At 37.8% G+C, this 12,170-nt stretch overlaps 1 protein-coding gene across 4 annotated transcripts in view; it reads right to left on the bottom strand.

The window, feature by feature from the left end:
* Positions 1–12,170, bottom strand: part of DOK7 (docking protein 7) — an 80,944-nt gene that overhangs the window by 46,044 nt on the left and 22,730 nt on the right. For all 4 annotated transcript variants that reach the window (XM_068404249.1, XM_068404248.1, XM_068404250.1 and 1 more), the window contains 2 exons: positions 7,053–7,160; positions 3,457–4,331 (listed from right to left, as the gene is read on the bottom strand). In XM_068404249.1, the coding sequence (XP_068260350.1) occupies positions 3,457–4,331; positions 7,053–7,160 (983 nt within the window). The remainder of the gene's footprint in view (positions 1–3,456; positions 4,332–7,052; positions 7,161–12,170) is intronic.

Genomic DNA, 12,170 nt, shown 5'->3' with positions numbered 1-12,170 from the left:
GCGCTGTGGATCCTGCTACCTGACAAAAACCCTAAACTCTTTTGTGCATTGTGACCACAGCATTCCCGTATTTCCACTTACTACAGATATGTTGGGAGATTCCAAGTTGGAGGCACACAGTTACTGTGGTAGCAGGAACTATATAAATACCTCACAGCGGATTTGGGTAAAGTGGCTCCTAATTTGGGACCATTGTCTCCAAGGAGGTTTTGGTATTTTCAAATGATCAGCTAAAATCAGTGGCTGAATACCAATACAGGATTGATGATAACAGTCACACACAAACTGACACTTTCTTTTCTCCTCTATCATGGCAAGTTAACTACCAAAGCGGTAATCAAGTCGATATGTCTACATACATAAGAACTCCCACTGACATAAATATGAGTTTAGGGTGAGCTAGACATATATAAAAGTTATTCCTACTAACAGGCACATTTCGGGCTGTCAACGGTGATTTGAGTATAACACTAAGTAGTGTGAAGAGACAGCCATAATCATTCCATATTAATTCAACTTGCAAGAAGATGAAGGTCAGGGGACAAAAAGCAAAGCAAAACTAAAACCAGTACTTGTCAGATGGAAAAGGACAAAACCAGTTGGAAAATAATTTTATTTTTCAGACTTCTAAGAAAATTTACAAACAATGGTGGTGTAAAAAAAAAAAAAAAAAAGACACCCTATAAAAAAGGTTGACATCATTTCTCAAACTACACCATCAAATGAAGTTACAGAGCAACAAGCATACAGTGGAATCCTATTTGTCAAATTAGTATTAGCTAAGTAGTTGAAAATGTAGTAAGTAAAGTCTAATAATAAATCTCTACAGCTTACTCAGAAATCCCATAACAATCCAACATTCTGAGCTTAAAACATACTTACAATACACAAAGAATTCATCTCTGCAATCATCTATAGCACTGAAATCACCTAGGCAAAAATTACATGGCAAAGGCACACCTTGTGAAGCTTATAAAGAAGGACATCTTGAGCACACCACAGTAACATACAACAGAAAGCAAAACACTCTGCATGCTTGCTTATTAATCCCCAATGTCTAACATGAAATACAATATAGAAATAATAGAAGCAATATTCAGTGACTTTCTTCAGGCTGGTTCTATTCTTCATCCAGAGCGAAACAGAAAGGCTTCCTTGCCCTACTTTCTGTTTGAACCTTGGCACTTCCCCAGGGTGTGTTCTCCCTATGTTCATCATCATCCTTGTCATTAGTGGAGCAGGTGGTTCTTAACCAAGTCAATCCCAATCACGAATGCCACCATGCTTTCCACACATGCATGTCTTCATCCTGTAACCTGTCTCCAACTCTTCATATGCTGAACTCCAACACACATAGACAATGTGTCCAAATCTAACCTCGATTTGCCAAAGTTTACATACAGGGCAGAAAACAAGCAAATATTTATATCCTTTATTACTGCTGTAGACTTTCCTCTATTCAGTTCGCTCACCCACTTTAAATAGCAGGCATTTAAAACCATCAACACTATTTAACAGCTTAACTTGAAATTGCAAAGGAACTCCAAACACTGGTACACTAAAGCCTTTTGAACATGAATTTGAATAAACGTCAAAACCTGGTGTCTTCATTAATCAATAAATCAACTCCTCCTGGCCCTAACTGCATCTTAAACATACTCTGTTCAGAGCACAAGGAATAAGAATTATTTTTTAGTTACACCATATGGATTTGTGCTTTCACTGTATTCATCATGAGAAAAGCCAAAGACTGTCCATTAAATACTGCTGAAATAACTCACCTTGACGTTTCAGGACAATGTATCAAAAGGTTATTTTTTCTTTCAAAAGTAAAATCAAACCCATGAATCATTCCATTTAATGAGGCTTCATTTCTGAATGCTTGCAAATGGGTAGGAAAAAAAAAGATAAGAAGCAGATGTGCATATCTCATGCTAAAATACGGGTTAGTAAGAATGTTGCACCAGTGTTTCTCTCATTAAATTTGTTTAAATATTGACAATTCCTGAAATTCTTGCTAACTGATATTATTAGGGCAACTAGAAACACCATGAAACCTGACAGCACTTTGCAATAAAAGATGTGGGTGTGTATGTTATTGGGGTCAACAGGCAGTTAAAAAAGGAGTGACATAATTTAGCCTTTAATGACTTTGAAGATATACAATGGAATACTCACTTTCAGCTTCCTGTCTGCCACAGATGTCCAGGGTAAACTTTGATAAATTCATGTCTAAACTGACAATTCAGATCACCCAGAAACATTTAGACCATGTGAGCTAACTGTACCTTAACTAATTCTTTCCTTTTAATTTTCCTTTTAATTTCCTTTAAAAATTTTAATTTTTCTTTCATAACTTACTACACACTCAAGCCCTTTCCCACATGCTCAATCAAAATGTACACACTTCAGTGGCAATACTTAATTCCTCAAACAAAAGTCTCTCTTGCTCAATCCCTACTTCACAGATTCCTTAATCCGAGCACTCCCTCTAAGCTTCCCAGCCTTTCAACAGCTCACCAACACAGTTTTACCTTCTTTTAGTTTAGTAAACATATTCACCAAAAAGGTCTTCTCCAGAATAGGTAAAAACAGAAATATTTTCTCCATGCAATGTACAACTAATGTATAAAGCTTACTGCCATAAAAAGCCAAGAATTTAGCAGTGTTCAAAAAGAACTTAGGGGAATATCAGTCATAGTAACAGATATTGGCAAATGTGTTTAAAAAGGCATATGAATCTCCATGCTTCAAGTTTTAAATCTTTATGTGACTGCTGATCAAAAATATTTTTTCCTGCAAATACACTGTCCCAGTAGTACACCACTAATGAGTTTTTGTACACCTCTTCTAAAGTATCTGTCACTGGCCAGTTATAATACTGGATTAGTTGATCTGCTATGGATTGCCATGCTAACTTGACTATCTTCTCTTTCCCTAGTGAGAAGCTTCGCTAATCTGGCCTCTTGTGCAAGACACGCTCAAACTACAATGATAAAGAAAAGAAAAACATCAATAAAATTAAAAATACGTACTGTGGTCACCTAAAGAGCAGCACGTACTATTTGGCCTCTCTTCTTTCTTTTGAAATACCAGCAGTAAGACAGATAAATGTCCTACATGCTAAATTACTACTATACGACAAATTCAGCCCTCTCATGTGCCTGTAAACCTTCTGTCACTGTAAGCCACTCACATACACCCAAAAGCAAAATTGGCCAATTTAAAAGTAATGATTGATGCCCTATATTGTTCAGTGTTTTCTCGATCAGGCACAGATTTAGAGGAAACTGTGTGCTAAGCCTCTCAACTTGAGCATAAATAACACAAAGGTTATTACCAATTCAAATCATGAAGGAAATAATAGTATTTATAACTTGCAACTTAAGTCAATTTAAATGAATCATGCTATATTAAGTAAGGCTTGTTAGCATCTGCTCAGTGTTAGGTATTTACCTTTAGTCCACCACAGATTGGACAAGCTGAAAAAAGAGCTCTTGTCATCCCAAGGTGGGGGCTACATGTGTCACAGGGGTCAGCAGAGGCCCCACTAGGTGGTGACAACTCACTACTTTTGGAGTCTGACACCTGTCCTTGTGGTTTTGTGTCTGACCACCTTGAAACAACATCCACATATGTCTCATCACTTGAGTCCTTGCTGCTTTCTGCGAGTAAGGATGAAGGCCTCCCTCTGTCCTGGCTGTGCTCAGGTACCCTGCATGCTTCCAAGTGTGGTAGTAGCAGTTTTGGGTCACTAGCACCTTGAGGTGACAGGGCCTGGTCCTTGGGTAGCATGGAATCTGCACTCTTCAGTTGCACGTCTTTAGAAGCTGCCTGTAACAAACTCCTGGGTATATCATAAGTATGTCTGAGAGAGCTGGGAACCTGATACTCTGATCCCGCACCTCTCTGGGGCTCACTGTGAGGACAAGTACATAAACTCTGATCCGAAGGGAAGTTCAACGGCAAGCTTAGCAATGATCCAAACTCATCACTACGGCAAATGTCCAAGCTCCCAGCATAGGAAGAGAAGCTTCCAGAGTAAGAAGAGTGACTACCAGTAGCTATTCCACTGTCAGAAGAACTCTGACGACCAATTTCCTGTAGCTGCCTGGATCGGAGGGGCTTTGGGGGCAGCTTTGTGGTGCCACGTGCCCCTTCTGGAAGGGTCTTTTCTTCCCCAAGATGAATGCCCTTTGCAGCTGCCAGTCCGTGACTCTCTTGAGAAGTGCTGGCTGAAGACTGTTCAGGCCAAATTGTCAATCTGCTCCCAACACTAACATCTGAGTGGCTGGTATCTGAAGAAGAGCTTGAAAGACTTCTGTCGTCTCCTAGAAAAGAAGAAAACATATCAACCTATGTTTAAAACACAATCAACAGACTGAAGCATGCCAAGTATGTACAGGAAGGACCTTGAGATTCCATCTGGTTTTTTGCAAGGGGAACTTCTGTCAGAAAGCCAGAATTCCTACAATAATTCCTATCCCCATGGGAAAAATAAAACGCAAATAGCATGTTACCTTGCCATAACCCAACCACATTATGGAACATATTGCATTCAGGGCTAAATTTTTAGAGTTTATGCACCAAGTTCTCCCCTTTTCAACCATATTTTACTTCCGTACAGTTAATTGGTTTTATTTTAGATACTCCTATCTTATATCACAGGGAATAGCCACAAAGTCCCATGCTCAGAATAGCTGAGGATGCTCTGAGGAAAAACCTTGTTACTGTAACCCAAAGCCATATAAGACATTTCCACGTTTCTATTTGATCTGAATCAACCAAATTATTACCTTATTTGTGCTTTTTTCTCTATTTAAATCTTATCCGAATGACATCAAAGTCAATGTTAAAGAGACTGCAAAAATAAAAACCAGCTTAAGACCATCCTCTTCTCTCCTGAGCTCTTCTACACTGTACTTCTCCATAATATCCATACCAAAATGCAACCATACATCACGTACATACATAGATTTTGTTTTGTAATAAACAAAAATGAGAATACTAGTATAAAAATGTTTACATATCTATATACAAAAAGGTCTTCCATGATTAATTAATGCACATATTGCAAGAATTTTTTTTTCTCGCTGATACTTGCAAGAAGGACACTTGCAGGTAACTATTGCTATCCAAGACAGAAAGTGGAAAAAAAAATTAAACATTGGCATGAAAGGGCATAAGAACAAAACACAAATGTCATACAAACACATACACAAAAACAAACAACAAAAAAAGAAAAACTTTCTTGTAGTGGCACACACAGTCCACAATGATATTTCCTTCCTTCTTAATAAAACCAATGTGAAAACAAAGGTTGACAGTAGGATCGTTTTGTAGATATTAATTTTAATTAATTAATTTTACTAATTTTAAACCTTGGGCAATAAGTTGCCAGATGGGGTAGAAAGAGGAAGGGTCCACTGCAAATTGTGAGCTAAGCTTCTGGTGTTACTAGGCTATTTCTATTCTCAGGTTTTGAGGGAAAAGTTTAGACAATTCTCTTGCTCTTCATGGAGCATTCTTGATATACACGATCACAAAATAGCAATGTTTATCCCATGAAATCTAATCCTTTCTTTTCCCCCAGTGCCCACTGCACGACACCGGCTTGTGACCCCTGCATAAGTGTAACTCCTGAGATTAATATTGTTGTAATTCGTGTTTTCCCTCTAGACAGATGTATAATTTAGTGTAGTTCTCGGAAACATGCCTAGAAGAAGAAATATACTTGTCAAATAAAAGTTATTCTGCTTACAAAAACATATATTTTTATTGAAAAAATAAGATTGTTGGATTTATTTGAAATCATTTCTCTTAGACTAATATTTTAGGCACTTTAAAACTCTGGAAGGGAAGCCCTCCCACAGTCTTGAAGAAAATGCTCTAACTATGTAGAGCTACATGTTCTCCAAGGCAGTGGAAGAACCTAGATCTCCAGATTCAGGCAAATGTTCTCCCACCAAACCTACAGGGACAGGCTTGTTGTTATAATATTTCCCATAAACACAAATATTTAATTTTCCCATGCAAAACTCAAATAACAGCATATTAAAATCTTAATCTAGGATTCCTCATTCTCTGAGGAGTACAACATTCTTAGGAGAATCAGGTCATAAATTCAAGTAATCTCAAGCAGAGAATATATACAAAGTTGAGCCACATGTTTTCTAACCAGAGTGACAGGATTAAAAAAAACAGGCATACTTTTCTATCAAGTCTCATTTGTTTTGCACTAATCTAGTCAAGTCTAGTAGTTATATGCTAACTAAGAAAAATCTCAGGAAGTCTCAGTGGAATGTAGTCACAAACCACATTACTCAGCAGTGTCAAGACTAAAGTAACCATGGACATGTATAGAAGCACATAATTAAGCTCTTGAAGACTTTCACAGGGCCATTTTTAGGCTTGTAGGCTTTAGAGTCAAGAGCAAAGCAGATGTTTTGAAGATCTAACTTCTGCTATTAAGCAATTCAAATGGCAGTTCAGGGCACAGGCCCTTTTACAAATCCAGTGCTAGACATCATTTCTACTTTGACACATAAACAACTCCAGAAGGGACATGTACAGATATCACCACAAAGAGCAAGAATAATAACACTTAGAACCAAAGCAGAGGAGTCCTAGGTTTTACTACAAAAATCCACTGTAAGCCTGATATGTCAACTATACAAGTCAGTTCATCTCTCAGGCTGGAGTGAGTCAAGTACCTAAGCAGATCTCAAACTTGACGCAGACCGTTCTTTTGAAGTTGCACATGTACAAACTCAGTAGGATTCAGCATACTAAAGGATTTTCCTGTGTTAATAGTGTTTGATGCAAAAGTCATTCTGCTCAGCTGAAAAACTCCAATCCATGTCAATGGACTTTAGACAATGCTGTCAAAGAACTGTCCCACAAGCAACAGCAGCCAAATCAAATACCTTGACTACTCCTCTGTTATTTTTCTTTTAACCTCAGCATCTTATAAATATATACATATTCACATTTCTAAAGCCTGGGAAGGAAGGAACACTAGTTATTTTTATTTGATTAAAGATATTTCTTACCTCCACTGCCCTGGCGACTCGTATGGGACAGCAAGCTCAAGCGCTTTTCTAATTGCAAAGCTTCGTGAGTCAATCTTTCTTCTGAATAGGCTGGATTTGCACTTGGATCTTTAAAAAGGAACAGAAAATAAATAAATAAGAAGAAGAAACATGGAAAATATATAAAAAGGGGGGAAAAAGACATAGTCTTATGTTAGATACTCTGTTCTTATGTTTGATCTTCTACTACAAGAGAGGAAAAAAGCTGATTGGAAAATGTATGGGACAATCTGCCTTCAAGCACATCCTGGAGAAATGTTACTTGATAAGTTATAAATTTAAGTGTCAAAATCTTTCAGAGATTGTACTCAGTATCTGTAACAATCTGTACTCAATATCTGTAAATCCCTGTAATCAAGGACAGAACCCTGAAGAGCACAGCACCAAAGGCAATAGCTACAGAGATAATTAGCATCCAGCAGGTCTAGAGGAGTTGAAATCTAACATGTGACCTGTAAAATATGTCCTGACTTCACTGAACTCACTGGGAATTTTATCATCGAGAAAGACCAGATTTTTCATCCTACAAATTTACAAATCTACATCATAGAGTCACAGTGATTAAACTATCTGATGCCTTCCAATCCTGATCACCTATTTACAAAGACATCGCTTTCAAGTTTGATGTTCAGAAGGTCATTAAGTTCAGAATTCAGAGGTGAAATAAGCAACCTGGTGGCTCTCCATGTTTAATACAAGACAAGTTAGAATGGTAAAAACCACTACTAAAATACACTTTAGAGGATTTTCCCCATATATTTTAGTGAGTTTGCCATTCCAGCTGAAATTACTTCACTGAAGAAGGCTCCTTCCATTCGAATAGACAGAAAGACCAAAATTTATACAGATTGTGGAAGAACTTTCCAGTTCCTCTAAACCATTTTGTTTCCAACAAAGCGCAACAATAAAACCAGATATTGGAAGTAATCATAACCATTATCCCAAGGGAAATCTTACAGATCTCTTCAGACAGCACTGACAAGTGTGTCATGTTCAGCAGTTGCAAAAGATATGGTCTGCTAACTTGTTCATCATCGGAAGTTTCAGTAGCTCTTACTATTCATGTAGGGAAAGGAATTAATGACAGATAAAACAGATTAGCTTCCTCACAACTGCTGCTCTTCTGTATCTGATCAGCTGGGTAGCAGTAGCACACCACAAAAACATTTAATCACTGAATCATTTAATAAGAGGAAAAAAGGGATTAAAAGAGCTACACATTGCTGTGGTTGATCTAGTAAAATAAAAAACAGTTGAGATGATGAAAGAAATGTTTCATTTTCATCCCAGGTCTTTCAGTTTTAAAAGACTTCGGTTTGATGTTGTCAACACAGCGGTCAAGTAAGCTCACAATCAGGGGAAGGTGCATTTCCAGGTGAGCTGAAGTTCCATGGGACTCTGTACGTTATTAACTACCTGAGAAGCCAGCTGCCACATCTCTCCTCCATAACTGCATTCACTTTCTGACCTGCCCTGGATAGATCCAAGTGTGCCACAGGAGCAGAAGTGACAATGCTGCACTAACTTTCCCATGTAGAGGGGGTTTCCGTCTTTAGCAGTCTGTAATCTGGATGAGATTAGCAGAACAAACCAGACACACACGGAGTCCTTCTGTGACACCTTATGTTGGAAATCAAAGATGTTCTAATAGGAACAAGGCAACAATGCCTGTGACAAACAGGGTCTGTGACCTCTGTGTCTCCCAGCTCAAACAGTGCTTGATGTCAGTGTCTGATACCTTTCAAACTGAACTTTACGAACAAAAAAGAGGACTGTTTGATATGGATTATTTTGTTAGGTCTCCATTCCTATTTGTCCTGCAATACAACTCATATTAAGCATTGACTAGTTCAAACCTGTGTGACTGCTTACCCAAATGAAACACCTAGTGCTTCCATATGGACTTCTGCCAAAGGAAAATACAAGATTTGGCCACCAGCACCTATGGTGCAACCCAGACAGGTCTATGCAAGGATCTGCTCAGTGGCATACAGTGTTACAGGCTGCTGCCTGAATCTATTTTTGAATGTCCTCTGCTCCAGTTACTCTGCTGTATCTAGTTAAATGCCCTTACGTCCAAAAAGGTTCAACAAAGATGTTCTACCAGCACTTTGAGTATAAAGTTGGCATAACAGATCAGCAAATTAGTCAAACCAAGATGCAACAGACACTAACCCTTCCCACAGCAAAGAACTGTCAGTAGGAAAGATCTTTCCACTTTCCTCGGAATATGATTACTTGATAAATACAGATTTTCAGAATGTTACTAGGGCACATACACAACTATTAGTTTTTTAGTAACTGATATCCCTCTTACAGACAGCAAAAGATATAATTTTAAAAAAAATGGTCAAGCAACTGATCTTGCAAAAATGGCCTATAATAAAATACAAGATGGGGTGGTAGGAGGGAAGTTGAAGAAAATCCTTTCTCAGCAAGTACTAGGAAATATCTAGAGAACCAACTTCAAAACCTGCCAAATATATATAGACTTAAAGTCTTAGGCAGATATTAAAAATAATTGTCCATCAATCTTACTGAAGTCTTTGTTTTGCCTTTAATCTTCTCTGCTAATAAGCAAGACTTCTATGGAAAACACATACAATACTACTCTTCAGAAGCTGCAGATTCTTATACCAGTATTTTTGGTTACAGATGACCAAGCACTGATCAGGAGGTTTTGCTACAAGATCAGACTAAGGACTGAAGTCACTGGCAGCCACCTTTGAGAGACCAGTCCTCACTGAAGGGTGTAACCTATGACCTCCTGACATATGAGTGTAGAAATATGGCCTAAAAAAAATAGTAAAAACAAGTGTTTTTTCAACAAGAAAGTTAGATTTTTTGTCATCATCCTGTATCTTGTGCATGCACAATACAAAGGCTCTAAATAACTGTATAGTCATTTGCCATGTTATTAACTCAGGAGGACAGAAGCAGTATGATCGGTACTGAGACAGCTGCCCAAGGAAGTTCAGGCTGCTTCTGCCCACACAACATCCTGCAGTAGCTCCTACAACTCTAAGAGCAATTAGTACCTTCATTTCCCAAACTCTAAGCAAATGTATCCTATAACATGATTTACTCTCATGGAATCTAGGCAGTTAGATTCACTCAGGTCCTTCAGTTAAGGAAGTGTTTTATCATTTTCGATGGATCCTTTGCTATGAAGAAAAATCTTTTGAGGCAATCATCGAAATCTTCTTAAATGCTGCTTTGGGGCAAAAGGGAAGAATTACATCAAATTTGGCTGGACTAAAAATGCCTCTGATGGATATTTTATTTTTATATTACGTTGGTGGATATTCATTAAAGCCACATCAGCTGCTTATCGTGGGAGATTTTGAATACTTTAGTAACACATGAATAAAGTGTCACAGTAATTCAAAGCTCCAGGGTTGTTCAGTAAGCACCTGTCAGGAAAAAATGTATTGTATCAAGTTAAGTCAGTAGCTACCTAAGATATGCTTGATTATATGCATCTTTAAAATGCAACATTGGTTGATTACTTCATTAAACAAAGTTAAATAAGTTAGGCTGAACATCTCTCCTTTCTTTCTTCCTTTGTAAGTGTAGGCACATTTGCAAATCAGGCCTGGACCCTCACCTTCATGCTAACATCTCCACACCTTGTAAGATGTCTGGAGGAATGAAAAGATGTCCTAAAAGTCTGAGGAGGATCCACTTGGTACAGATACTGCAGAAGGCAGCCACAGAGCTGTCTTGCAATGGCCAAAGGTGTATCAAGCTTCAACAAAAAGAAAAAGCATCAGATAGATCCTCAGCAAGCAGCACTGCACACTCTCCAGTCAGTCACAGAGCAGCCTGAAAAATCTTCCGAAATTAAAAGAGAGCATCAAGACTATCAACATTACACTTGGGGTCTTTCCAGCCTGCATGACTAGACTGTCCCGTAGCCTTAGTCAGATTTAGAGAGTACTGATCTGCCCACTGATCAAAGATATCTCTGATCGGCTGTTGGACCTTTGCTGCGTTCATGTTTGGCATTCAAGATGAATTTTGCTAGTGAAAAGGAGGAATTCAGCACACATCTGATAAACAAACATTTCTGAAATAACAAGCATACAAATTCAGTATAGATTACAAACCATGCAATCAGTGATTCATTACTTTGTCAATACCTAGACTTCGGTCAAGACAAGAACATAAAATTCTCCGGTCTGTTTTCTAAATATCTTCTCAAGAAAAAAAGTTGTAAGTTGCAAGTAGCCAATTACAGCAATTATCTTCCAGCTAACAGCTGGGGAAAACAAGCCATCTAAAGACATCCTGACACTCATTTGAGTCCTTTATTTAAAACACTACACTGCCTAAAAAAATCTACAGAAACCTAAGCTATCTTTGCATTCCCATGCAATGCCATATGTCTTGAATTTGAGACCTGATCATGCAGCCTTTAACAAATCAAAACCTCCAGTCTGCTAATGGAGCTACCAATGGGAGTATTTTGGTACAATTTTGCAGAATTAATAGACTCCCAAAATAAGTACCACACAGTAGTACACTGTAAAACATCCAATGTTCTTTTCTTTTCCTTTTTCATTTTATTTGTACACATAACAGAATTATTTTTATCATGAGAATATTCACATTCATTTGATACCCATTTCCAAAAAGTCACAGAATAATTCAGGTTGGAAGGGATCTCAGGAGTTCTCTAGTCTAACCTGCTGCTCAAAAGCAGGTCAGCTATGAGAGATTAGACCAGATTTTGATACTTTGCAATGGTCAGTCAAGTTTACAAGTTCCACTGCACAGCTTTTTCATTACATATTTTACAGATGACATAATAAAATACATACAGTAATCATATATCTATGTTATAAGAACACCAAGCTTTTAAGGAAGTAAGGTATATTTTTTAAACTACAATTCTGAAAAGAAGACGTAAATATTGTACTTGAGCAAATATGCCTTGCACATGCAGTTTACAAACTCCTTTTGGATACTAGGCAGTTTCCATTTGTTTAAAGAATCAGTATGGGAAGTAGAAGTAAGAAAACGAGTCATTTCCCAGTCATCTTCAAACCAGTCGCTATGATTTCCTATTAATTTTGT

Source organism: Nyctibius grandis, chromosome 6 (assembly GCF_013368605.1).
Source record: "Nyctibius grandis isolate bNycGra1 chromosome 6, bNycGra1.pri, whole genome shotgun sequence".
NCBI lineage: Eukaryota > Metazoa > Chordata > Aves > Nyctibiiformes > Nyctibiidae > Nyctibius > Nyctibius grandis.
Note: the sequence above shows the minus strand (reverse complement) of the source record. Positions and strands in the feature narration are given on the sequence as shown.